Here is a 27977-nt window from a genome sequence, read left to right as displayed (position 1 = left end):
ATGAGTGATCATATAATTTTTACGGTTATTTTTAAACAACTAGGCTATTTATTTTATGAGGAATGATGCTCAAACTGCTTGCCATAAGCAAGCGGCCTCTAAATGCCCCACATAGGGGTATGTCACAAAAGCACGCAAATAGGCGGCGGATGATACTGGGTTCAACCGAGTGCATTGGTTTCTCGAAAGTCTGATGCATTCAGAGAGTGGTTGTTTTGCGCGAGATGCGAAGAGAGTAATGACACATTCTGCCTTTATTCTTCGTGCGAGCTCCAGTTTGTACCTTTTTCCCAAATCAGTGGTGAAATCCACGGAATGTTCCATTAACAGAAACAGCTGAGGATCATGCCGCACCGAATATGGGAGAGATGTGAAGAATTACAAGGAGAAATGTCAGCGATTGCGATGCTCACAAATTAACAATCAGGTAACGCACGCGCCTGCGTCTTCGTGTTGACTGCGTGGATTTCCGTGGGTTTTCACGGTCTTGAATGCATCGCACATAGGTATCAGCGTGTTTTTATATCTTGTCCCCCTAAAGCCTTGAGCCCCTCCTTGTTTTGTTGCTGTAATGCTGTAATGTTTACATTGGATTGGAAGTGCACGGATGGATTGGACGCGGGTTTGCTTGTCTCGCGCTTGTCTCCGATGTGCGTGATTGTGTGCACGCGCAGCGCAGGTTTCACTAGAATCGGAATTATTTTCGCTATTTTCTCTTGAGTTAAAGATTAGGAAGGAAGGTTAGCTACATTGCGGCGTTTTCTCTGCAGTGAAGCCACACGAGAGAAAATGCTGCAAAAATGGTTCTGACCCATGAGTGCTCAGACGAATTAAACTCAAACATTATTATACGAAACAAATGGTGCACTTTGCCTTCCTAGTTCTTCTACAGTCTCATTAATGCATTGAATGGTGCATTTTGTAGATCAGCTTAAGTCCATATTTTTGACGTCAGTTTATGAACTTTAAAGTGCATTGAATAAACAAGATGTTACTCTGACCGCTTTGAGACGCTTGCATGTGATTCTGTCCGCCGGCTCGCCATTTGGCGCAAGGCTTATGTAACAGACTGGGCTGTGTCACACTGTCTCTGATGGAGAGACGGATGAGAACAGTTAGAGAGAACACAGTTAGACTCCCCAACATGATGTTTTTTTTCCTGCTTTTCATTTAGTACACATTACACACACAGCGATAATAACACTAATAAGAAACATTGTGTTATTATTATTATTATACCATAATTTAAAACAATGCTTAAAATGTTTTGCAATGGTAATTTTTATCTTCATCATAAATAAACTTATGTAATAAAATCAAAAAAGCAACTTAAACCTGAAAACTGCTGAATATAAAAATGTCTATTCTACTCTGATTTCTATACTTTTTTACTCTTTTTACCTATATAATAATAATAATGGTGATAATAATAAAATCAGTGTTTATATTGTAAAATAATATTGCATTTTTAAAAGAAATTTTAAACACTTACATTTTTTGCCAGATAAATTACTATTTTATTATATTTTTGCCACATAAATTATATTATTGTATTAATATAAATGATAATGAAAATACAGGCCTAATATTGCTTGTATTATGTTGCAGTGATTTAGTGAAATATTCCAAACATTCCTATAGAAACTATGAATTCCATTTAAATTTTTTCTTGATTTTTTTTATTTCTGGGGCCATTTCTGGGGATTTTTCAAAAGTGGGGTTGCAGCCTAACAGGTTAAGTATTATAGACGGTCAGTTTTAATTCAAGAAAACATTTTAGAGAACCATGAGATGGTTCAACGAGTGGAGAAAAGGACTTCCACTTGCAATAATAGTTTGTTTGGCGATGTTTATTTAACATTATTTTAAAGCATCCGTGTGATTCCTTGACATGCTGTTTGAACTGCTTTAATATTATATGTACCTTGTGCAATGTAGGCTACTGTTTTAAAGGGATTAATTAGATGCTGTCTCACTGATTTGTAAGATACAACACAACTGTGTTGCATCACTGTTGTTTGATCACTGCAACAAATCCCTTGTGACAAGCAACATCCCCTTTATCTGGGACTACCCCTGCAACCTCAGAATGAATGTCAGTGGCATAATAAATCACCACCGATAACATGCACTGCCTGCCATGGTTATGGTTAATGTTTTGACTTCTGCACAACACAAATCAACTGACTCCATCTGTCGAATTGCAAAACCATTTTGGGAGCTGATTATGGTTTGTTTCTTGGTTTGTCAGTGATTTTGACTTATGGATGCTCCAAAATAACTTCAAGGTGAACCATTGTGAACAAAAAACACTCGATGTTCACTTTATTTTCACTTTTGCATTAAAGTTAATAAATTATGCCAGCGATATAGCCTATACTATAATATGAATCTATCATGATATCTAATTATTCTCAATAATAATAACTCTAAATATTAAAATACAGTATTGAAGTTAGCTTGTTCTCTTGAAAAACACAATGAGAATTGTAAAATGGACTCTAAACTGGACCAAAAACTAGTGTCCACGGAAAGTGTGAATGTAACTGGGTCCCTTTTTAATTCAATTTAACTTTTTTTGACACTTAAAGGGGGTTGCGTTTGTTTTTAGTAAAGAGGAAGTGTGAAAACACCCTTGGCTGGTATCAGGCTGGAGCAATTCGACCAAACAGCAGCATCTAAAAAGTGACTGGCTGTCTGTCTATTGCGTGGTAGTTTTTAGAGGAAGAAGGCGTGACTATACAAGCACAGTAGCACACAACCACCACAACAATACTGACTGAACAGCACCCATGTCACAGATTATACCCAGTTTGAATGCATCGGATGTAATAATAAAGGGAACAACAACTGCACGCTATTACAAGTTTGTTGGATATAAGTTAACGGATGTTAGGCTGCGGAAGAATATGTATTTTCTCTTTCTATGCTGAAGCGCAACGTCTGTACGGCAACAAACTCAAGCTCGTGGACGTGAACTAGGAAACGGACGATACTTCATTTTAACCATGACTATTTGCTAGTGCACCTGGGCGATTTTTTTTGGATTAGTCTGCAAATTCATCAAACAAGACAAACTGCATCGTTTTAGTCGCCATCAAGCAGCGCGTGGACGAGTCGGAAACTCGCGCGCCATTGAAAACAAGTAAGCTCGGTTGGTGTGATCATACTTTGTTTATTGGACACAAAGCTGTCATGTATCAGCTAAAATAAAACCGAAAACACTATTCATATTCAAACATGGCAGACTGTTTGAATGTGGCGATCAAGCCAAACCATGTTTCTTTTGTCAGGGGTGCATCCCTGCATTTCCTGTTTAGGGCTTCATCTGCTCGGGCTATGCTAGTGATAGCAGTTAGGGCTTGGGAAGTACATGCGATTGATTTAATTCATTTTATATAATGCACAAACTCCGTGTAGTGTTGAGAACATGTTTTAAAAGCACGAGGGCAACTGCGGCTGTTTGCACGAGCTCCGCGCGCGCCTTAAAACTTCGGCCTTGCGACTCTTTGTGCTATTGTTGATCTACTGCTGGGCCCCGGTGACAATGTTATTTGTTTTATTCATGGGTAATGTGCACTGTCCTTATGTGAAGCACGGACCATTTTTAATCATATCCACAAGCCCCTTCAAATGATTATGTTTGATAAAGCGAGGCACTCGAGGTTTGGTGGCGCTCCTTTGTTATTGCTGCTTTGTCTGTGTGGGAGCACATGGCCATCCACGCTTTTGTTGTTGAAGTTACAGCTCCCCCTCTTTGTGGCAAATCAGCCCCGTCTTTCCATTAAACACTGTTTGTAAATATTTGCTGTTACTTGTTTTCTTATTTTACACATGGCATTGAACATTGTCATGTAGTGTTGTGAAGTTTTGCTTGTGTGAATCATGCACACTTAACTGATTGTGTTAAGAGAAAAGTAATAGGCTACAAATTATTTGAAATGTAAATAATATTTGAATTATTCATTCTGATGCCTTTTAGTGAAGTGTGATGTCTACTTGCCTGAAAAGGCTGGTTTTATATTATTTCTGATCCCACCGTCTTCTGGTTTCCTTCAAAGATTACACATAATTAAATACATTTACATTTAGTCTACATTTCTTAATCTAGCAGACGCTTTTATCTAAAGTGACTTACAAATGAGAACAATAGAAGCAGTTACACTAACAATAGGACAACAGTGTGTAAGTGCTATGACCCCTCTCCATTTAATCTAACGCAGTACTTTTTATTTATTTTTATAAATAGAATAGAAGAGAAAGTGTTAGTATTACTGGATCAAGTGCTGTCGAAAAAGATGCGTCTTAAGCCGTTTCTTGAAAATGGCTACGGACTCAGAAGCTGGCTGAGTTGGGCAGATCATTCCACCAGCAGGGAACAGTCAAGGAAAAGGTCAGAGAAAGAGATTTAGTGCCTCTTTGAGATGGCACCACAAGACGACATTCACTTGCAGAGCGCAAGTTTCTGGATGGCACGTAAGTCTGATGTAATGAGTTTAGGTAAAAGGGAGCAGAGCCAGTGGTTGTGCAAACGTCAGTGACTTGAATTTGATGCGAGCGGCAACTGGACATTGTGAACTGTGACATTGTGAAATAATGTTACAATCCATAAAAAAATACAATACAGCTTTTTTGAGGCAAATATAAGCATATTTTAATTCAATTAGTATTTCACTGTTCTTGGTTTCAAATGGAAAATGACCTAATTATTTTAAAACTAGGCTATTCATGCTGTTTTGCTTTGAGAGCAGTACGCTATATAGCATTTTAAGTATTAATCATTTAAAGGAATCATTATAGTATCATTTAAAGGAATAATTAACCCAAAAATTGTTGTTAGCTTGTAAGCTGTTTTTTTTTATGAAAGGTGAAATTTTGAAGTATGTAAATGCTTCTGTTTTCCATGCAATAGTTGTTTATCGACCTGAAAATAATTTTTACTGAAAATGTGTTCTCAAATGTCATTCTCCTTCATGTTTGTTCCCTGAGTTTGCTTGTGATTCAGGCTTGAACAAAAGGATCTGGGAACAAAATGGGACTTAAACTGGGTTCCCTGCATGCTAAACAATAAGTGTATCACAAGACTAATTTGCCTCATATTTTGAAAGGCATGTTATTACAGCACCTCTCTTCTCAGTCTGTCAGTAACACTCTGGGGTGCGCTTCCCAAAAGTATTGTTAGCCAACTATGGTCGCAAGTTCCGTCATTATCAGCATATTTCAACGAGTCAATGTTTCCCGAAACCATAGTTCCAACGAACATTTGCAAATAGCGTTGCAAAGTTGTGTGGTTGGAACAGCAGCTTTCGACCTGTTAGAAGCATAGTTTCTTGTTTGAATGACTTAATCCTTATCTTGAGCAAAATAAGCAAGCTGACATTCAGGACAATCTCAATCTTTCATTTTGAATATGCAAATTTAATTTACATCTTTTAGTTTGTCAACAGATTTAAAGCACCGTTTTTGAAGAGCGTGCATGTGTGTACGTGCTGTAGTAGGCCTACATAAGAAGGAGCCTATGACTGAATCAGGAAATTAAGCAAAATAACTGAGAAAAAAATGGAATTAGTAATTTATTGCAAACAAATCTGGCATTAATTTGATCATAAACTGATTTATTAAAATAAGTTATTACTCCACCTGCGTGACATTATTAATCAACATAGTTGAATGACAGATTTGGTACAATACGGTTTTGGGAAACAGTGGTGACTAGTTAGTTGATTTCTTCACCATTGCATTGTACTATGCTATAAGCAGTAAGTAGGGGTGGGTGATATGAACAAAATCTTATATCACGATACAAGTAGGCCTAATTTTTTTTACTCTGTATTTCACAACATAGTAATTTTTGCTTTAAACAAGGTTTTGAAATAAAATGTTTGATTGTATATAAATTTCATAATTTTTGTCACCAATTTCAATATCACAAAAAATTATACTAGCCTGAGAAAAAAACCCTCAAGCTTACTGAAGAAACAGTAAAAAAAAGGGGTAACACTTCATTTTACAGGCCTGTTTCCCATGTACATACTATGTACTTATTATAGTAATTACAACAACTGGGTAATAACTGGGTAATAACTAGGTACTAACCCTGAACCTACCCTAAACCCATGTACTTACCTTATATTACCCAGTAGCCTACTTTCTAGGTAAGTACACTGTAAGTACTGTACTGAAGCGTTTCCAAAAAAATAAGAACGAAGAAACTTCTTACAAGCATACGGACACAACTACAATAAAACAAATGAATTAGACCTGCCTGTAAATTTTCAAGCACTAAATAAGAAATGCTACATAAATTGTCTAAATGAATTAAATACAGTGCATAGTCTTTACTGTGTGAATTAAATATAGCCAACATGTATTCTTATTAAAGTTACAAAAGTGACTCAGTCAGGAGGAATGAGTGATATTTTCTTTGTCTTTTGTTGTTTTATTAACATTAATCACAGACGACAGCAGGTTTATTAGGCTGCTGTCATTTTAAGAATCATTTTAAGACCTCTGTTCACTTCTGTTTTTATGAAGCCCCTCCCTCCGAAAAGCACAATATATTAGGGGTGCCCGATTATGGAAAAAAATCATAATCACGATTATTTTGGTCAGTTTTGAAATCACAATTATGTAACACGATTATTTCACATTACTTTGGAAACGTGTTGCATTTATTAAAAGACACCTTTCAACAATTCTTAAAAAAATCTAAATTTGAACATTTATTGTACTTTTTGAATTTTTAAACAGACCTGCATACTCAAGTGGTGAAAAAGGTGACATGTTTAAAAAGTAATTTGTTGTAGGGGGTCACCAGGGCGTTATTTACCTTTATAAAGGACAATTTATTAAACCGTACCAAATATGTTTTATGTCAAATTCTTACATTTGATAAAATTCGGTTTTAATAAAAAGGGCTGTTATCCATTCAATTAATTTACATTGCAAAATTACAACTGTAAAAATATTATGAGATTAATGTTTAAACAAATAATAAAATAAAAAATAAAATCAATGATGCCTTTAAACAATAAATCAATCGGTGGCGACAAGTGACCGTCTTAATAAATGAATCATCGAGTCATTCATTAAAACAATTCGTTCAAAATAATAAATCATACAGTAACAAACACAGCGCTTAGTGATGCTTTTCTTTTGTAACTATTTTCTTCGGTGAAATACAACTAAACCAGTCAATATTGCGTCTAAAATGTAAGTTACTACATATAAACTAGGCTACTTAAAACTATAAATTCAGTGTAACATTTGCAATCGTGATATTATAGAACAGCCCTTAGTCGTATGTTACGTTACTTAACTATATCATATATTATATAAATTTAAAAAACTCAACATTTCTACCTCAGTATGTTTCTTCTGTGAGTTTTTGTGTGAGCTGTTGGGCTCATTTTTTTTTATTTCTCCACTAATGTCTCTCTCACAAATAGAGAGGCAGCACGCTTCCAGAAACTATTCATTACCAATCTCTTTTTGCACTGACTGTATACGTTAAGATCAAAATCATCTCGCGTTTCGATCGGTCGGGGAAGTAAAACTCTCTTTTACTTTAAACTTAAAAATCCCCTTTTCCCGGACAAGCAGACAAGTGTTAATGTCGCTCACTGAGTTCATTCATTCTCGATTTGTTTCGTGCTGTAAAGCGGAACAGATGATCGGGTCATGTGCGCGCGCGCTGCCGTTCGCTTGAACTGAGGCGCTACAGTGATCGAGCAGAAAGAGATTGCGACAGCTCGAGAGACGTCTATGGTCTCACTCCAGTCTATATTAAATTAGCCAATTGTGAAGTTTATTGTGCTTGCAGTTTATGACTGTATAGGCTGAGAGTGTTTATGGCTTCGGGAGGGGCGGATGTGCGCGTGCGCGAGTCATTCAGAAAATAACATGACAAAATAATCGTTTTTACTCGATTGTACTGTTTTGGAGATCGTTGGGAGCCGAAATTGAAATCAAAATTCGATTAATTGCACAGCCCTACAATATATGCTCTGATCAGTTGGCTGGACCAGTGTGTTGTGATTGGTCAACAGCTTCGAGCATGTTTTAGAAATGTCACACCATCATTACTATAACCATGAGTTTCGACAAGCTACTAAAGCAACTCACTCAGGCCTTGCCTCTTATTTGCTTATACCTTGGACGGGAATCATTTAAATGAGGGATATCGTGGTCGGAGTGGACTTTAGTTGGAGTGTTTCATAACTTTGCCGACCATAATAGGTGCTCTTTAATTAACTTCAGTTGAAATGCACAATATATGACTACAGAAGTTATGTACATCATTATTCAATTCACAAAACTATTTCTTGTGTTTCAAACAGAGTTCCGACAATCTGAAGCTGTTAGACACAAGTGCCTCTTGCACTACTGGTTCCCCACCCCAGGCAGGTGTGACTCGTTCGTACGACGTCACAAATGCGACCATGGGAAGTAGCAGTGAGTAGGCGGCCATCAATAGCCCCCTTAAACCAGAGGAGGGTCGTCGGGGAGCCTTGCATCACCCCTCTGCACCTCAGGAGAAGGTGGGTCAGCCAGTGTCATATTGAGTTTGATGAAATTAGCATTCGAGTGGTACATTTTATTACAAAAAAAAACATCTGCAGAGTGACTGCTTACGTTATGTGTGCGTTCATGTCCTAGTCCTCCAGTACGACGTCAGTGGGGGCAGCGAGATAGACCTGCTGTGCACACTTCTCTACATCAGGATGAGAACTTCCTCCACCCTGTCTTCTCCCAGCATCAGCAGATTCCTTTAGATGAGTCCAGGCAATATAGCCACACCAGTGCACCTCCACGCATGCTGCATACTGCCACACAGCCCCCCCAACAGAACTCCATCATGGTGGATCTTCACGAACAGGTATTAGTTCAAACGACAGTTATTGATTTAGACCATGGGTCTCGAGCTCGCATTTTCTGGAAGCCGCTATCCAGGTTTTGTTCTCCATTAGAATAAAATACTAGTGATTACTTCTCGAAAATTAGAACTATTATCTTGTTTTTTTTTCACAATGCCCTCATGATTCAGAATAGACAACTAAACAAAATAACATGTACTTTACTAGAGGTTCTGTTAAAATGTTAATATATGCATATATTTTATTCCAGTACTTCTGTGATAATTTGAATGTTTGTAACAGAAATATTGATACTGTGAAGCTGTTCCATAACTATACATGACAATTGCTCTTTCTGTGTCAGCGGCAGGATCAATGCAGATTTGAATGTTCGCTGTGATCGTACTTGTCAAAGGTTTAATGATAAAAAGGACAGAGCGGAATCATTGTCATTTAGGAATAAAATCGTGTGGGTGTTTGAATCGAGATTGCGATCTTTTAACGATTAATCGTGCAGCTCTATTCCATATATAACACACTATTTGATGTTCACTATAAAGGGAATTGAGTGAGTGATTTTGGGACACTGCAGTGCATAAGAAAACTTTTCTGGTTGATTTCTTTTGTTGCTATTTAGGCTACAATTGGGAGTTAAAATGGCTTTACCGGTAAATATAAAAATAAATAAATGTGAAAAAGTATTAATAAATACCAATTTAAATGTATAAAAGTGTAAAAACAAATAAATATTTGACAGCTTAAAGTGTAAAAACAAATAAATATTTGGCAGCTTAATAATCCTTAAGGGAACTATGGGAGAGCGTTGGACGTGAAACCAAAATTCATGGAATGAAAACTGATTTATGAGCCAAATTTTAGATAAACTGGTAGTTTGAGATCCTTAATATAGACAAAATTATCTAAAAATTAGATTATTAAAATTATCCCTTGGTTTCACAGACAAGGCTTAAGCCTAGTCCCAGACTAAAATGCATTCTTGAGCTGTTACTGAAAGTACATTGCACAGACTTATCTAAAAATATGTCGGTGCCATTGTTTTGTTTCAAGATTCACACCTGTAATGTTTAAGGCACGTTTATAAAATCCCCATTCTAGAATCCTAATTGAACTAAGGTCTAATCCTGGTTTAATTCAAGCCTTGGAAGTGCATTTACTCTGACTCTGATGTGAAATCAATCAGATTGCTGTGATATTGCTGATATCAGATGATTACTGTGATAATAAGAGATAGTGGTTGTTTTTTAACAAGTAACCTGAACTTTTTGTGTTGTCCTTCAAGATGCATCAAGGATCAGTTCCGATATCTTACACAGTTACCACGGTGACGACCCACGGTTTTCCCATCCACACCGGGCAACCTATCCCAGCCTGCAATGCTCAGCAGCTCCCAGCATGCTCGGTAATGTTCAGCGGACAGCTCTCTCTGCTCTGCTGCCTTCCTCCTCCAGTGAGTTTGAAAAGGAAGAGCTGGAATGTCAGTGAAGTTTGTGTAGAGCACACCTAACATGTCCCATCGCTCCAGCTTTACTTTAGCCGATGTATGTGTGTCCCAGGCAGCCATTATGCCCAGCTGTCCTGTTAGCCAAAGATATTCGATTATGAGTGTTGTTCTGTATGTCCCACTCATGCTTACACATTAGACATTGGTATAAAGCTACATTTCACGTTTTGATTTTCCTGTAGGCTTTTCCTGTGTCTCTAGAATGATTAATGACTTTTTTATGATGCAACTACTTTTGCATCAAAAACTTTTGCAAAAAAAACAAAAACTTTTGTTTGCATTGTCACTGCAAATGTCTTTGGGGTCTTTGATCTTTAATGACAAAGGTGTACTTTCTGCTAATTTTACCATCTTCTCAAGTCATTGCATTTGTGTCAACATACCCACCGCTGTACTACTTTTAATGGGACTATAGTGATGTACAGTTGAAAGTCTCTTATATTGTGCAGAGGACAGTTGTTTTTCAGTCCTCTTTACATTATGTATGCTTAATGAAATTATATAAACTAAAAAACTATAGGCTTATATATTATTTTCGAAGTTTTCCCCCATCATTAACCCTAATGCTTTTGAAATGGTTTAGTGGATTTCTAAATAGTACAGAGTAGGGAAAGTGTTAGATATGCTTTAGTCCAGAGTATGTTAGCATGTTGAATACAGCAATGCAGTAATTAATTGCCCATCCTCACTTTCTTCATGAGTGTATCTATGGTGTGAGTGACCCTTTTGTTGTCTGGTATTTCTCTGTCTGTCTGTCTGCAGCTCATTCAGGCCTGCACCATGCAGCACCTGCCAGTGTCCTATCAGGCATTTCCACCAATGATCTCCAGTGAGCATTTTATCCTTCACCCTAGTCCGCCAGTGCCGCCACACCAGCCTCCTCATCTGCCTCCACTCAACCAGTTTGTTCCCATACAGCCCCAGCACCCGCGCATGGTGAGTGCAGATCACAACATCTATGAATGCTACTAAATTTAAGAGACCTTTATTAATGTTATTTTTATCCAAATTAAAGTGTAAGAAGTTTATGTATAATATTCTTAAAATAGCAGTATAATTTTGACACATTATTTTTAGGGATCGAACGATATGTATTTTTTGAATGCATATATCTTGGACAGCAGGGTGGCCGTTGGTTGATATAAAGCTATATGTAATAGTAACAGTATGTGGTAGATGTAATGATAGTAAATAACACCTGCAGGACAAGTTTTACAATATTTTTTTATGGTATATACAATATTTTGTTTTTCTGCAATATATTGCAATATGAAAACAATTTCACCAGATCTGAATAGCTGTATTTGTAAAGAATTAAAAATCCTAGGATGATTGGGGTGATTTTGTAGGGTAGTGCAGTGCATCTGCATAGAAAACAAATTACAAGTATAAGATAAATAGAGCAAAGATAAAAATGAAATAAGCAGTGCTTTGTTTTTCAGTGTTTTGTAGGCCTAAATCAAACGGTATTCAGGGACAGAAATTTAATAATCAAATGTGAAATAACACCGTAGTTTTCGCTGTATACATTAAATATAATTAATTAATAAAATGTATCTTTTTAAAGCTACAAAAGTGATTTTCTCTTTTGTTGTTTGATTTAAATTGGTGACACAAACATCTGCGACCATATTAGACTGCTTTCACCTTAAGACAAATGCACAGATCCAATATAATGATACACATTCGTTTTCTTTCCCAGTAGTTTACAACATAACTGATTGTGTTTACGAGGATACTCCCCGAGAAAAGGAGAGAAATAGAACTGAAATTTTGTGCATTTCAAATAAGTTACATTCCAAAATCTTCATGGTGTGAGTAATTTTATATAACTGTAGCTGTAAATGTAGTAATGCTGTTATATTTGCTGGTAATTCAACACTAAATGTTTTGTTACATATTTATGGAGTAGTAGTAGTGCTAATTTTTATATAAAAATGGAATTAATATAATTTGAGTTTCTTTCTTGATAAATACAAACTAAAAGATAAGCTTGCTTTTAATGAGCTTATTTTTAATCTGCCTTTAGTGCAAAAAAATGTCTACATTGTTACACGCGGGAGTTACATAAAAACATACAGTTGCAGTTAAAGTAAATGTGATTATAAATGTGATTGGATGAGCCATGTTTGAAGGTTGCCGTGTTGTTCCCAATGTTGAGTATAATGCATTACAGTAATCTACTGTGTAATGTGATTACAGTGTAATTAGTAAAGCAAACCCATTACAATCTAGAGAAAACAGTTAGTCATTGGTAACAGATAAGCCCCCATAATGGATTGTACCCTTAATAAATGATATAAAAACGATGCTGAATGTTGGTGTGACAAAATGTATCCTTTCTAAAATAGCATATATTTGTATGGTATTAATTGTCATAATCTTATGCTACAGGTATGTTTTTTTTCTTTCTGGTTGTGCAATGTCTTTTATATGTGTGTATTCAGCCTCTGCAGAGGGTGGAGAATGAAGTGGATCTGCGAGGAGACCAGCATCCGTTAGGAACATTCTCTTATCCTCCAGCCCACCATCCACCAGCATTGACCCCCTCCGTCCCCCTTCAGTACCTCCCCCAGGAGCCCCTCCATCAAGAGCTACCCTACGGAGTGGTGAGATGTCTTTGCTTCTGTATGTAAACAAAGCATAAATCACAGTAAACAAGTCAAAAATGAAATACTGATTTAAATGAGGAGCATTTGCATAAACAAGTAATGACATAATGCAAAAACTAGGGCTGTGGATTTAATGCATTAATTTAATTAATTAGTCATGGGAAAAAACGCATTTGACGCACCCGCCCTGCCCCAGACCTACGTAAGTCATCTGACATTTCATACAGTTGATTGGTGACGAACATGAAGCAGGGCAACAATTCACTGTGATGGAGCCTATAGAATGCAGTTAGAATGCCACTAAAATCCAAGATATTGGGGCAAAAATGTCCCTGTATGAGTTTTTGTCTCATATTTATATCATATGATATAGTAGAAATGCTGCCAAAGTAGCTTTGGATAAGAGTTGGTAAATGAAAAATAATAATCTGAATGGTTTTCCTTATGTCTCTATTTCCTCAGCCATATCCGCACATGCTGCCGAGGCGTATAACTGGACAGAGGTACCGATTACAGCAGCCTCTGCCTCCCCCGCCTCCTCCACCCCCCTACTACCCCGGCTTCTTACCATACTTCCTGTGAGGGTCTTCCACTATTTATAATACAAATCAAACACATTTTGTCATATAAATTGTTTCATATTCTAATAATGGACATTGTGAGCTTATTATCAGTGTTGGGGAAAGTTAATTGTAAAAGTAAGGCATTACAATATTGCATTAATCTTGTCTGTTCCCTGCACACAAGAGTGAATGTCTCTAAGTTATAGAGAAGAGAGAGAATTTTAATTCAGGTTTGTTTTTTTGTTTAGTTATATTTTATTGAATAAGACAGTCAAGGAGAGACAGGAAGTGATAGGGGAGGAGAGAGGGGCACAGGATTGGCAAAGGAACACTAGCCGGGACTCGAATTCGGGTCGCTGCCTACAAGACTATGGCTCTGACTAGTTTAAATGTTTGAGCAAGTTAATTAAACTGAAAAGTAATTTACATTTCTTTCTTTTTAAAAAGTAATTTGAATGTTAATGTGTACATTTATTAAGTTATGAGTTACTTTACATGTTATATCAAAAAAGTAATCTGATTACTTAATGCACATTTCTTGTATTGCGTTACCCTAAATGCTGCTTATAATTATATGAAGCCTTTGTGATATTTCTTTGCTAGAGTGAAAGAAAAGCCATTGAGTGTATGCTAATGCTAATGTGTTTGTGACCTATGAAACAGCTCGATGCTACCTGTGCCTCCAACTGCTGTGGGTCCTGCTATCAGTCTGGACCTGGATGTAGATGATGTGGAGATGGAAAACTATGAGGTAAATGAGAATCCTCACATGGTGGGTGATGTAGTTGCCCCACTGTTTGTATAACCTGGCTTGTCAGAAATAAGCCACCGATGTTTTTTATGTAAGGCCTAGTGAACTACCTCGCTGTCTACTGATTGAATAAGCAGCTCGCTAACTTCTAAAAGTTTATACATACTCATTTGCAACGATCAAGCAACTTATTTATTTTTTTGGCTCTGTGGGCATGTGCAGTGACGCAACAAAGTTGAGAAAAGGTTAACTTCATAGAATTAGTGAGATACGTTATAGAATTAAAGCTAATTTTGGAACAGAGATAACATCATTATCTTATCACAGTTTGTGTAGAGAGTTTTGAACACTTGTGGTTTTTCTCTCAGGCGTTATTAAACCTTGCTGAGAGACTCGGAGAAGCGAAACCTCGAGGACTAACGAAAGCTGATATAGAGCAACTTCCGTCCTACAGGTTCAATTTAGAAAACCACCAATCTGAGCAAACTCTGTAAGTGTTTTCTGTTATATATGCCCTCTGTTATATAATCTTGAAGTTTTGATTGTGATTTTGGTATTGATGTTCCTTTGACTTTTCTTACAGGTGTGTTGTATGCTTTAGTGATTTTGAGTCAAGGCAGCTACTTCGAGTATTACCCTGCAACCACGAATTTCATGCGAAATGTGTAGACAAGTGGTTAAAGGTAAGAAGAACATCTTAATGCACAATATCTGCATTAACTAACCGCAAAGCGCTAAGACGATGTAAATAGTAACGGTCAATGAGTATAGGTTTTTAAGTGGCTGATGGCTTGTAAATTGCTTATGTACACAACCGTTCAGATGTTTGGGGTTGGTGTGATTTTTGTCTCTCATGCTCACCAAGGCTGCATTTATTTGATCAGAAATATGGTAATATTATTACAATTTAAAACTGTTTAAATTGTTAAAACAGTTTTCTGTTTTAACATATTTAAAAATGTGTTCCTGTGATGGCAAAGCTTCAGAATGAATTGGTGCTCAGGTAACATTTATTATTGTTATCAATCTGAGAACAGTTGTGCTGCTTAATATTGTATTCAAACCAGGATTCTTTGATTTTTAAAGGAAGTTCAAAGGAACAGCAATTTGAAATCGAAATTTTACAAAGTCTTATTGCTCACTTTTGATCACTTTAATGCATCCTAGCTGAATATAAAAGTATTAATTCTTATTTTTTCCCTACTGGCCCCAAACCTTTGAATGGAAGAAAATAATTATAATTTGATAATTGTTGAAAATATATATTTTTTAATCAATATATAAATATTTAATATTTAGAAAATGTTGATTTAAGCAGGCACAGTTATTAGCTGATGCATAGATCAGGTAATGGTGTATAGAAACATCACTGGCTTGTAGAAATTAATCCGTAACATGTCTTGCAGACCAATCGCACCTGTCCAATCTGTCGAGCCGACGCGTCTGAGGTTCACCGCGATGTGGAATGAGTTCAGGTTTTTGTCCTTCACTGGAAAGCAGCACAAATCCTTGAGTGTGTTCTGTGAGTGGGGACACCTGATCTTCAGCCAAACGCAAATCTACCCCCGACCCCGCTCCCAACCCCACCTCTAATAAGCAATCTTGGAATTTGTAAGGAACCTGTTTGACCTCTGCTGTGCGTCATTGTGTGAGTTTCATGAAAGCTACTGCCGCCTATAGCAACTTCCGAGTTCTGGAATTGTGACCTTTTTTTTTGGGGGGGGTTCTTTTTCATCTTTCTTTTTCATTTCCCTGCCCTTGTTTTTCGCAGATTCCAAAGATAACCTGTAATACGTGTTGTGTTGGCATATTTGTTTACACAATTTAATATTCTCTAGTTGTTTGATCACAGATGATTAAAATCGTGCTTTAGTATTGTTAGGGACTGCGGGAGCGGGCCAACATGGCGGTGGTCTTTGGTTTTACTGTGCAATCAGACGAGTCGGTAAGACGCAGCCGCTCCGCCGGTGAACGACCATCATAGATGCATGTCTCTACAAATGATGATGGGCTGAGGGACTTGTTAATAATCTATGTTTTGCAATAATGTATTGATCATTTGAATATCTTAATCCCGATTCTCTTTTATCTGCGAATGCTGTTGTGAAGGTGTGACTTTCAGTGGTTCAAAGTTCCAAGGCCTGAGGTTAAAGAGGGAAACGTAGACAAAAAGGACTGGGAAACAACGGGAAAACTCCCGCTGGGATTTCACCACAGGCGTAGAGACATTGAGGAAGCTGTGGGGTTTTGGCTTTTGCTGTTTGCTGGCAAGGCCAATCTGACTGGCCTATGGGAACAGAGGGACGAGGACAGCACACTGCCTCTGCCAGCTCCCACCTGGCTGCACTGCACAACCCACATCCATTCTGGACTGGCCCTCTTCATCCCACTCCCTCACACTCAGCTGTGTAACTCTTCCTCGGCTAGATCCAGGAGAACATCTCACGGGCCACGCGCGGACTGTTCTTTTAGACTAGCAATATTTGAATCGAAGAGATCCACCGCATTTCAACCACAAGAGGATCGTCGGACGAAGGCCATGGGGAGGTCACATTTGCCTTTCCAGGATGACTTTTTGGGAAAGGGTGGAAGACTTTGCGGAAAGCAATACGTGCAATGAGTGTGAGAGGTGAACGCAATGTTTTGACCTGATTTTGGAGGACTAGGCCTTTTGTTTTTTCCTCATTCGTGAGCCAAATAATCAATATACTCTACAAGATTTTAGCTCTGCCTTCTCAAGACCTTGACAAGCACAAACCTGTTACTAATCTTCAGTTCCTCTTTTAAAAGTATACGTTTTTTTTAAAGTGGTGTTATTTATTTCTTCTCTCGAGAGTGTTTTTGAAGGATTCGGTCGGAATACTAAAGCATCTTTAGCGCGTTTTAGTTTGCCTCCCGTTGTCAGGTCTCAGGCCATGTTCACAGTGTCAAATGATGTGAAAGAAAAAAAAACATTGTATGCATAGCCTTGGTGTGAAAGGTTGCAAATTATCGTCTTGTTTTTAAGACAAAAGAATGTTGAAACCCTCTGTATTTCTAGCTACGCCCTCTCCTGTGTGCCAGTTGACTGTAGTCGTTCCACGAAGATCCCAGGCGTGATTCGAAACGGCAGAGACGGAGCGTTAGGGTCGTTTAAAGAAAAAAAAGATGCACTGTAAAACGCTCAACTTGTGGTTCACTCGATTCCAAAAACAAACCTGAACGTTGTTCGGGTGAAAACTATGAACTATTTGGGTATTCTTTTTTTCCCTAAGTACTTTAATTGTAGGACTTTTAAATGTATATATATATATATATATATATATGTATATATATATATATGTATATATGTATTCCTGAGTCGTTTGTCCACTGAATAGTCATTGTAACTCAGTAGAGACACTGGCTTTCTCGGGTAAAGGGACTCTCATGAGAATGTGAGTATCTTGCGTTTGCGTGCCAGGTTTAAAAAAAAAAGCCATTGTCATGAATTTAATCCACACTTTTGATAATTAATCTATGTATACATATCTGTTCACTGGCATATATTTTGAGTATAACAAAAAAAAAAATCACTCAGGGCCTCTCTGTAATTGAAAAATATAGGAAAACAGTCCATTTCAAATTGGATTGATGCCATGGAGATATATTTGGGTATTCTGGGTTGTTTTCCTCAGGCCATGCATATTTTAAATGTAATCAACTGAACTAATATTCCTTTTTTAAATAGTGGTGAATATTATTCCATTATAAGACTGGCATGCAAAGAACAAAAAAAAAGATGAAGTGACATGTTGTATCGAGTGAGAATAGGCTTTTCGTCACTGCAGCCGATCATTAGCGTATGTTACTCGAACCTGTTTTCCAGCCGTTGCGTTTTTCCGTGTTCTTGTACTTGAACCACACATAAAGGTTGTAATCCCGTTGAAAAAGGTGCCACGGTGCACACTGTTCTACCTAGACCACTTCCAAGACTATTCTTACAGTGTTTGCATGATTTAAGGATTAAAAAAGAAGAAAACAAAAGATTAATAAAAAATGAAATCTGTATTTTCAGTGAAAGATATCAGGGGTGGGCAAGTATTTAATTGTGCAAAATATGCATGCATGTCTTACCAGGTCCCATCTGGTTTTTAGGTAGATCTAGTTGGCTTTGGGTTCTGGGTGTAGGGGACTTTCTGCTCAGCTGATAACTGCCATGCACTGTACTGCACACATTTGTAATAGAACCGAATGACTACAAGATTTTATTGTGCTTGTACTTGCAAAAGAAGAAGAAGAGGAGGAAAAAAAAATCAAAAATAATATTATAGGATGTTTAAAATAACAAAGTTAAGCTTGATGCCAGTGGGAAGACTTTTTGAGATGGGAAATGTGATTGGCTCCTCACCACATTTGTGCTTCTATTGTTGCCTCAGTTACTGACACACTTGCCTGGAATCTAGATAATGGAAAGCCATATAGTAAAAAGGTGCTAGATATTCTATATTTAGGTGTAATGCTACATTCACATAAGAGAATGCAATAGTTTGTAATGGGTCTCTATTCATACAGCATGCAGTGCTACTAGTACCCTAACGGAGGTCAGCAACAGTTAATAACATTATCAACAGGGGTTTCAATTAAGAAAAAAAAAGAAAAAAGAAAGAAAAACTATTTAGCTTTACTTGTATGTGCTGGTAGACAGTGACCTTTTTAAAAGATAATATTATTTTACCGCCCGAGCTATCCGATTCAATACATCTGCCTTAAATGGAAGTAGTAGGAGGTTTTGTGTGGGTTAAAGCAACACTGCGCTATCACTCATTCACCAAAATGGTAAGAAATATATGTACCTGTTGTACGGTTCTCTCTACCTTGAGCATCTGTAACTGTTATGGTTTAAAAATAAGTTGTTGATATACACGCAAGCACTTTTGCTTGGGGTAACTGGCTGTGGGCTATTTCTATTATATCCTTATTTAGATTTATAAAGGAATTTTTCACAATAACCAAGATTCCTTAAGAACCTCAGTGTTACCTGTACTGAATTACTAAAAAGAAAAAAAGGAAAAAAACAACAACCTATGAGTTATGATGATAAATAGAATCTTGTAGTCTTTCTGTGATTCAACTAATAAATAATCTCACAGCTTGTGTGGTGGAAAATTGTGTTCCAATAAGCAGCTAAATACTTTAGGATTTGTGATTTGTTGATTGCTCCATAGACGCCACTGATTGTTTACCAATGATTTCTTGCTGTGGTGGGATAGTGGATTGTTTACTGTTCTATTCTCCTCCTGGCCTTTAGGGGTCAGTCATTGCCTGAACTCCAGACTACCCAGCCAACAACAGGGCCAGGGGCATGTGTTCTGTGTTAGGAAGATATTTTGCTTTGGTACTTGCACATTTACAGTTACCTCATTTTTGCCATGTTTGTATTTGGAAGAAAAAAACAATAAAAAAATGAAATAAAAAAGCTAATATATATATATATATATATATATATATATTATATATATAGGAAATGGTTCTTAATGCTATAATTTTTTTCATTCCATTGGAATCATTGTTTGTAGCATTTAACATAACTAGTTATAGTGTATTATAAATACATCTGTATACTGATTGAAATTTTTAAGATTTGTACTTTTTTTAAATGAAAGTTGCTAGTTCTGCTTTACCGAGTAGTGCAATCATATTTTTTTTAATTGTGGCTGATTGGAGAGGGTTGTTCACTAATAAATGTGTGATGTATACTCATACTACACTGACTAAAGTAATCAATGCTTTAAACCCATTGCACAATACAGATGTGTTGCAGGTCAGTAACTTGTCTGAGGGTTTCTGTCTCTCAAAACAGTTAAAAGGTGAATCTCGTAAAGCATGTCCAGGTCATATATGCCCATATAATCAAAAGGAAACATTTAACATTTATTTAGACCCAGGGAAGCACAATATATTGGCATTATATCGGTGATTGGTCAAAACCTGCTGAATAATTTGTTATAGGCAGTGATTATTTCCACCCATTTTTTCTTTAATCTAGCATTGTCTAGGGACAAGCAATAGATTTTTGCAAATATTTAACCCTTTACTATAAGAGAGCATCCCTTCAAGAGCAGCTGTCGGTGAATCTCTGTGCACTGGTGAATAAAAATGATTGTTCATTCTTGGAAAAATTACCTTTATTAAAGTTACTTACACACAAACTTTCTTGATTAAATACTCAAGTAATGACTTAAATTTACTGTTTATGGCTCTATGCATTCTATTCTATCTAACCAGCATCCCATAGATGTCTCCTTTATAATGATAATCACTATTTGTTTTATTCAAACAGTATATGTTTATCTATAGCAGATTTAAAAAATCAACATTTATACAATTGTATCTTTATAATGTTGCCTAAATTCACCTCTAGCATACAAAAATAAAATTAAAGTATAGATTTATAATAACCACTTATTGGTCATAACATGAAAAAAAAATTATCCTGATTATTTTTTTTGCATTGAGACATGGCTAATTTACATTCTCAATGTTAAGCACATCATTACTGTGAATCAGAAGTATACATCTTCAGTCTGTACACAATTTGTTGATTCAAATCAGAATAAAGGCAGCTGAAGAAATACTACCTTTTTGAGTGGATGACTTCTATAGCACAGGCATTAATGATAAATGGAGACAATATCTGCAATGAAAACAGTCACAATGCAAAAAGAAAATCTTAATGGACTCTTTTTTGATTTGTGAGTTACAAGTGACCCATCTTTTGACCAACTTTGTGAGATTCACCCTAATAGTTCAGACTCACATCCAAACAGACTTAATGCTATAAAACAAGGTAATTGAGTTACTACCTCTCCAATTACTTTCTAAAATTGTACAATGAATGTGTTAAGCCATTATTCAGCACCATATTTTATTTCCACACACCTACAAAAATATTAAAATCGCCATGGCTTCAGGTTTGTGCAGCAGGCTGCAACGTTAATGTTGAACAAGCTTGAACCAGAACATTGTTAGTCAAACCACAACAACATTTTAAAATGTTTAATTTAGAATTGGAAAATGACATCTTTACATGACCAGACCCATCAGATGGACGACAGGCAACATAGGCATCTATGAATTACCACAGGCACACTATGGGCAGACTTGCACTATACTCTATACAGACAAAGCCACATGGAAAGGCTGTGGCCTTCAGTTTTCAGCCCATCGGATCCTTTGCTGAAAACCTCTCTTTTGGTCGTTAGATGAGATACATTATATGGTCGACTTTGATTTGCATTAAAAAAAGAAAAGAAAAAGATAACTCTGTTGTGGCTTCCAGGCTTGTCCTTAAATATCTAAGTCATATTTACAGGGCTGTTCACCTTGCACTCATTTTACAGAACAAAACTTCACTGCAGGGAAGGATGGGTTATTTTTTTTTTTAATTCAGTAAAAGGTGTATTTCAGTGATCCCTCGTCCAGGCCATCGAACAGAAGAACAAACTGGAGGGGAGGCGGGACTTGACTCGTGAGCAGAGGGTTAGTTAAATGTCAATCGTCTGTGAGGTCCTGCACAAAGAGGACTTCTGACCGGCTCAGACCGGCTTCCTTCAGAGTGGGGGGATTGGGCTGCTCTTCCGTCGGCAGGCAAGGCAGGACCCGGCGTGGGAAATTCGTTACTATTTGGAATTTCTCAGGGGTCTCTTTCAATGAAAACAGGAAGTCGTGTATTACCTAAAAAGGGGGGGGGGGGGGGGGGGGGGGAGAGATACATTTTAGCCCAAAATTAATTTTTAAATATTTGGTGGTATCATGTTATACAAAGACTGAGCTTTTGATGAAAACATCAACTTCAAAAAGCATCTCATGAGCCTCTTCTCCTTTTCTTCTACCACATGCTGTAGATACTGATATCATACTGTTATGGTTCTCAACACTGTATAAGTGATACAAAAGAGGGTGCACTGAAGGGTGTTTACCGTCAAAGACTGGCTGAAGAGGAATCTCCGTTCCACGCGAGTGTCATTGGGCAATTTGAACACTATTTTGACGCTGTCAGGGTCGTCTGAGGGCGGCTCAGGGGGAAGACACTCAGACTTGCGCTCCTTCTCTTCTTCCAGTGTCTGTCATTAGACAATCATTGGGAAGTCATTAAGTGAAATTTATCAACTGACTAAGCGGTCATCGTGAACAGTTATTCATGATGTGCAAAGAAAAAGACTGCAGGCTTTTCTCTTTAGGTCAAAGCCAAACGTAACTGTTCACAAGTTTTTGGAATTGCAACTTTATCCATGGACAAGGGCTGGGTAAAAATATTGTCATATTATTGACAATATAATATTGATTTTAATCGATTCTCAATGAAAATCCAATATTGATCTTGCGGCGCACATTTGAAGTGATCATCTTGATCTTCCTCTTTACTACTAGTTACAGCATAAATAAATATGAATTAACAATAGAAGGTATTTTGAAAGATAAAGTACAACTTACTGAATCCATATCATTTCACATGTAATCGGTCAATCAGTGTTTCAACCGCAGAAAGACGTCAATAAAACAGCTAGTAAACAATGTCATGTAATGTTACATTTACCTCAGAAAAGCCATTCAATGTCCAAAAACTTATTTGTCGGCTAGAAAAAATCAACTCTTAAGAGGAGCATTTCACTAAATATATGAACTATATTGCATGTTTATTGTATTTTTACTTATCCTGTTCTTTAACATTTAATGTATGTTTGAATAAATCCTTAATGATTTTATGTCAGCCATTATTATAACATTATTATAAAAGCTTCCTTATGTGGATGTAAGTAGCCTACAAATTAGTTACTTTTAACCTTTAAAATTATAACAGTGAACCTGATAAGCCCCAATTAATCTATATCTAATTTAATTGAAATACAAATCAAATTGTGAAATTTGAGTCAACACCCATCCCTACCATGGACAGATTAGTTATTTTACCGTGATCAATTTAAGGGTGCTTTTTACGTCATTGATTTGGGTCCTTACATCCAATTACATCAAAGCAGCAGCTGTTTAACCCTGTTGCATAGTAACAACAATGAAGGCAGCAGCAAAATGAATAGCGTTGCTCACCTCACTTTATATTTTGGTTTTTGAACCTTTGGTTTTGTTCTCAGCACATAATGGCACTTGCGTCTTTCTACTTCTAATGTACTGGAAATGTTCTAAAAAACACGGGAGTCCAGCAGAAATGTGAAGTATATATTCTTAGCTTGCAGTGTGTCAGTCAAGTGAGTGAGAACACCGTTTTATTGAATCATCATACATCAATAGCGGTTCACTTCCGTGATTTAGTACGATAGCGACTGTACTGTAGTTCACATGAACCGTACCCCAGACCATCTTTTTATTCAGACATTGTACGGTTTTGCGAGTGCAGACCCAAGCTCAGAAAAGAGCGTTCACATCATATAATGAACCAAACTCTGATGTCAATAGAACCTGTGTGCGCACCAGAAATGCTAGTGTGAAAGCACCCTTAAAAAAGATTGAATTATTTGATATATCCTATAATTTCTTAAACAATACACGACAAATGTATTTCTAAAATAATTTATTTTTCTTTATATAATAGTAAATCACTTACTCTCAGTCTCCTCTCCTCGGCGAGGATGCTCTGGCGTGCCTTCTCCTCCTCTTGGCGTTTCTGCTCTTGTTCTTCTCTTTTCTTTCTGTCTTTTTCCTGGTCTGCACGGAGGGATGCCAGGTAAGCTTCATCCTGCTGCTGCCTCAGTACCTGCGTCTGATTCCTCTCCTCCCTGTATTTACAAAACAGAAAATTGTGTGTGTGTGTGTGGTAAGAATATCTGTTACAATTAAATATCCTGGGTGGTCATGTGTAGGTGCAAGACTTTAAATTCTTCAGAAAGCCAACTATGTAACCTTACCTCTCTAGTTGCTCTGACATGAGATATGTCTGGTTTGCCTCCATGATGAAGTTCAGCTGGTTGATAAGATCCTCAGGCTGGATCAGCCCCTCCAGTCTCCCAACAACTGTCATTTTGCGGTCCTTCAGCATGATCATAGCCAGGAAGGGATAGGTGTTCTCACGCAGGGCCTGAGAGACTGAACACACAACATAAAGGAAACCAGCTCAAACCACATCTCGTGAGATAATAGGGGCTTTCGCACCGGTAATTCTAGGAACTAGCCACCAGGGTGGTTCCCCGAGAACTAATGGTTCCCTTAGGAAAATTTGACTAAGTAGTTATTAGATAGAACTGTTATACATAGAAAGTAGACAGTATATGAAAAGGTATTAGCGTTTGCCGCGTGTTTGATATACAACACGCATAATCATAATCATGTTTGGCTTGGACCCCTCAAAGTTGCGGTGGATTTTCTCCTTAGCGTAAAGGTTAAGAGGCCCATTTATCACTGTTTTCCATGTTCATGGAGTTAGATTCTGGAATAAATACATAGGTTATAATCTGTGTGTTTACACAGCTTTTTTAAAAATGGTGGGTGCCGGTGTTTAGCGTGTGTTCAGCCAAACAGCGTACACAAACGTCACAGATAGTTCCTATAGTGCTGGTTTAGAACCTACTCTGAAGTAGGAGCTAAACTAGTTCCTCCAAAAGGAGTTCCTAGAACTAAAATCGTTCCTAGTTCCTGCGGTGCAAACACACCAAAATCCGGGAACTTCCGCCAATAGTTCTAGGAATTGAAAAGGTTCCTACGGTGCGAAAGCCCCTTATGATGACACCATAACAATATTCAGAAAGATTAATCAGAGACGTGGAAGTGAAGTTGGTTACCTCGGTAACCCTCCGGCTTGCTGGTGGAACATGCCCAAAAGAGCATCCTTGTGTTAATGAAGGTCAGTACCTCTTCTGAACATAATGTGGCTCTGAGAGAGACAGACAGTAGCTCTAGTTATGTAATCAGAAGCCTGCCAGAAGTAACACATGAATGAACATCACAACTTTAAACCTACCGGCAGAACTCATCTGTGTCCTGGTGATCATCTCCATGAAGATACACTAACAAGTAGCGAAGTTCTCGCTTGGCATCATTCAGAGCCTAGAAGAAAAAAAAGTTCATTTGAGACACTTTTTGATTTACTTCATGCTAGTCATTTTAGTCTGCTTGATTAATGGGTCAATATTTGAGAAGTTAAACGGTCTTAATCTTGTAAGAATGTAAAGATAAATACATCAGTTATACGTCAACATACCTGACTATAAGTTCCCTGGTAGAAAACAGGATGCGATCTACCATATTTCTCCTCAAAACTATGAATAAAGGACATGACATCTCCAACAGGATCTGTGACACGACCCCTTGGATCTGGCCGAATGAATCTCAGGGCAAACCTGAAAAATGTAGGAAAGGAAGAAACATCAGTGGAAAGACTAGTAGCATTAGTGTAAAATAATACAGGTCTATGTTAACATTTCTAGGTTTAGTTGCTTTAATACCTGAATACATCCAGAAGTGTATAATACGTTAACCTGAAGGGAAGCATTATCAAGTAGTAACTCCAACCTATTAAGCCCTGTAAAAAAAGTAAACATTTATATAAGCACTTCGTCTTAATATTTATAGAGATCATATTGCAATATCTTGTTTTGTCAAAATATTAATGTGTTAAACAGTATTACCCTGAACTGTATGTCACACCAGTCCAAAACCAGCATGTTACCACTTGACATTTTTATATTTACCACAGCTGCAATTTATTTTTGACGTGTCATTTTTGAAAACATTAGTTCAAAAGAAATGAGCATGGGAAGAAAGGAAATACACAAAACATAAAAAACAAATAGACCCCCTTACTCTAGGCTGTGGCCTTGAGACAATATAGCTATACACTCTGTGGTCTGTTGTGTTGACCTGTAACGGTCTGGCGGGTGGCGGGTTGAAGACGCTCGGAACTCCTTCTTGCTCATTTAGTCTGTCTTGTACTGCAGCCTGCAACAACGAGAGATTCCCAATTAATGCAATAATTATATGGTTCCTGATACAGAATGATAAAGAAAACTAAAATAACAGAATCAATTCATCTGGTTTACCATCTCTCACCTCAATGTTCCAGTTGTGTTGTTCTAATGTGCGCCGACATTGGTCCATTGACTCCAAGCCTGTCAGGTCCTGAATAATATATCATTTGCAAACAAAAGTCTTTAGGTTAAAAAAAGAGCTGGAATCCATTGTCACAATACATGTGAAAATAAATATCCAGTTGCCTGCCATGTTTATAAAATGTGTGCCAAAAGTTCTGCTACTGAATGATGGTGATATGTTTGACAAGTTATAGATTACACGAGTGTTTTCGAGATCAGTCACTATTCAAGGTCGTATTTATTTTATATTACTCCAACTCAGTATTTGATGTGGAAGAAGTAACGGAAACTTCTCCAATGATGGTAACTTGCAACCAGTTTAAAACAAGACAAATAAATTCTTCTTCAAATTCAGCAGGTTAAAAGTTAAATAATGCCAGACAGGGAGCAGATTAGGACTGCGTCTTGAGCTGTCTATCTAGATAACGTTAGCATTTTTGATAGTTACGCACCCGTACGACTAGCGGTTCTCCCACTGTTTATTTATAAGTAATAATAAAAATACTGCAGACAAATTAGACAACATTTTGGCCGCCATAAGCACTCTTGACTTTACTTTGATCAAATCTACTGTCTAGGTAGGCAGCTCTCTAGGTTTTGAGACACAATAAATTACTCGCTGCCTAACTGACAGCTGCCATTTCAGCTGAAAGAAAAGACACTTGTAATCACTAGAAAGTCTTTACGTGGACACAAATCAAAATGTTATTCTTCAGATTGATTCTGTATTTATTAGGTGCACTGAAGCTGGTCTCGGTTGAGTAAAAACTAGCGATCTTAATGAGAGTTAGCTCGCTGACTGTTCATTTATACCTAAAGCGGCTGAAATGGATCCCGCGAACACTATTTTTCTGATAATTGAGCGTATACAAAATATTCAATAAGTATGTTACCAAGACAAAGTAATTGGTACCTGAAACTGGAGGAGTTTTTCAGTTTGAGCCTGAGATAATTCCTGTTCTTCTGGCGCCGCCATCTTACCTCGCCGAGCCCTAATAAAACGTGATGACGTATAAAGCGTGCTGACATGACGAATACGTTAAACATTGCACAAACAACTCTTTCTTTTTTGCGCCATCTGCTGTGCAGGAGTCGTGTGTGTGGCGCATGTTGTGTTTTATCTACATTGTTTTCACTAAGATGTTCTTACGTAATATACAAAAAAACAGTGTTCTTTATTTTTATTTGAACAATTAAAAAATAGTTAAGTGCAGCTAGTAATCATAATTAATCTATGTAAAATAGATAGATTCGTATCGTTTTGTGAAACACGTTCATGTGTATAAAAAACAATAGCATATTCGGTACAATAAACAAAAGCATAATATTCATAATTAATGTAAAAAAATAAAAAATAAAATCGAAGCATATAAAATCATAGAAGAAAAGAGACTCATACATGACTTTATACAAGAATTCACTAAGGGATTTCATTATCTTTGGATAAGTAGGCTATTTTATGGATGATAGATAGGCTAATTCTTACATTCATTTTTAAAACAAGTTAAAGAGGGTTACTGTTATTCCACTTGCTTTTATGTATATTATATTTACCCATAGTAATAATAACATCAGTGACATCTTTTTTGAGAGACCATAAACCAAAAACTTAAAT

The 27977-nt window shown here is 37.0% G+C and overlaps 2 protein-coding genes across 6 annotated transcripts; one reads left to right on the top strand and one right to left on the bottom strand.

The window, feature by feature from the left end:
* Positions 1-109: 109 nt before the first annotated feature.
* Positions 110-17499, top strand: rnf44 (ring finger protein 44). Of its 5 annotated transcripts, none has more exons than XM_077247586.1 (11): positions 110-427; positions 8340-8540; positions 8659-8878; positions 10156-10323; positions 11140-11313; positions 12825-12986; positions 13452-13567; positions 14216-14303; positions 14672-14793; positions 14887-14986; positions 15710-17499. In XM_077247586.1, the coding sequence occupies exons 2-11, from the start codon at positions 8434-8436 to the stop codon at positions 15770-15772; spliced, it is 1320 nt and encodes a 439-aa protein (XP_077103701.1). In that variant the 5' UTR covers positions 110-427; positions 8340-8433; the 3' UTR covers positions 15773-17499. The 5 variants fall into 5 exon arrangements, with proteins under 5 accessions (XP_077103701.1, XP_077103704.1, XP_077103702.1 ...); XM_077247589.1 differs by having other exon boundaries at positions 289-427; positions 10156-10275; XM_077247587.1 differs by having other exon boundaries at positions 401-506; positions 15710-15899.
* Positions 17500-21305: 3806 nt separating this feature from the next.
* On the bottom strand, positions 21306-27387 carry faf2 (Fas associated factor family member 2). The gene is made up of 11 exons (XM_077247584.1): positions 27276-27387; positions 26322-26390; positions 26076-26210; positions 25718-25794; positions 25474-25612; positions 25234-25319; positions 25055-25146; positions 24185-24362; positions 23884-24055; positions 22244-22387; positions 21306-21998 (listed from the first exon to the last, which is right to left on the bottom strand). The coding sequence occupies exons 1-11, from the start codon at positions 27336-27338 to the stop codon at positions 21816-21818; spliced, it is 1338 nt and encodes a 445-aa protein (XP_077103699.1). The 5' UTR covers positions 27339-27387; the 3' UTR covers positions 21306-21815.
* Positions 27388-27977: the final 590 nt, after the last annotated feature.

This window comes from Siphateles boraxobius, unplaced genomic scaffold (assembly GCF_051911475.1).
Source record: "Siphateles boraxobius isolate OS27281-9 unplaced genomic scaffold, OSU_SipBor_1 3, whole genome shotgun sequence".
Taxonomy (NCBI): Eukaryota; Metazoa; Chordata; class Actinopteri; order Cypriniformes; family Leuciscidae; genus Siphateles; species Siphateles boraxobius.
Note: the sequence above shows the minus strand (reverse complement) of the source record. Positions and strands in the feature narration are given on the sequence as shown.

Coding starts and splice junctions, on each gene's coding strand:
- rnf44 (XM_077247586.1), top strand. CDS start 8,434: ATGCGACCATGGGAAGTAGCAGTGAGTAGGCGGCCATCAATAGCCCCC. Junction 8,541..8,658: donor CCTCTGCACCTCAGGAGAAG/GTGGGTCAGCCA, acceptor TTCATGTCCTAG/TCCTCCAGTACGACGTCAGT. Junction 11,314..12,824: donor AGCCCCAGCACCCGCGCATG/GTGAGTGCAGAT, acceptor GTGTGTATTCAG/CCTCTGCAGAGGGTGGAGAA.
- faf2 (XM_077247584.1), bottom strand. CDS start 27,338: ATGGCGGCGCCAGAAGAACAGGAATTATCTCAGGCTCAAACTGAAAAA. Junction 25,613..25,717: donor ACACTTCTGGATGTATTCAG/GTATTAAAGCAA, acceptor TACATTTTTCAG/GTTTGCCCTGAGATTCATTC. Junction 22,388..23,883: donor CCGAGGAGAGGAGACTGAGA/GTAAGTGATTTA, acceptor GTCTAATGACAG/ACACTGGAAGAAGAGAAGGA.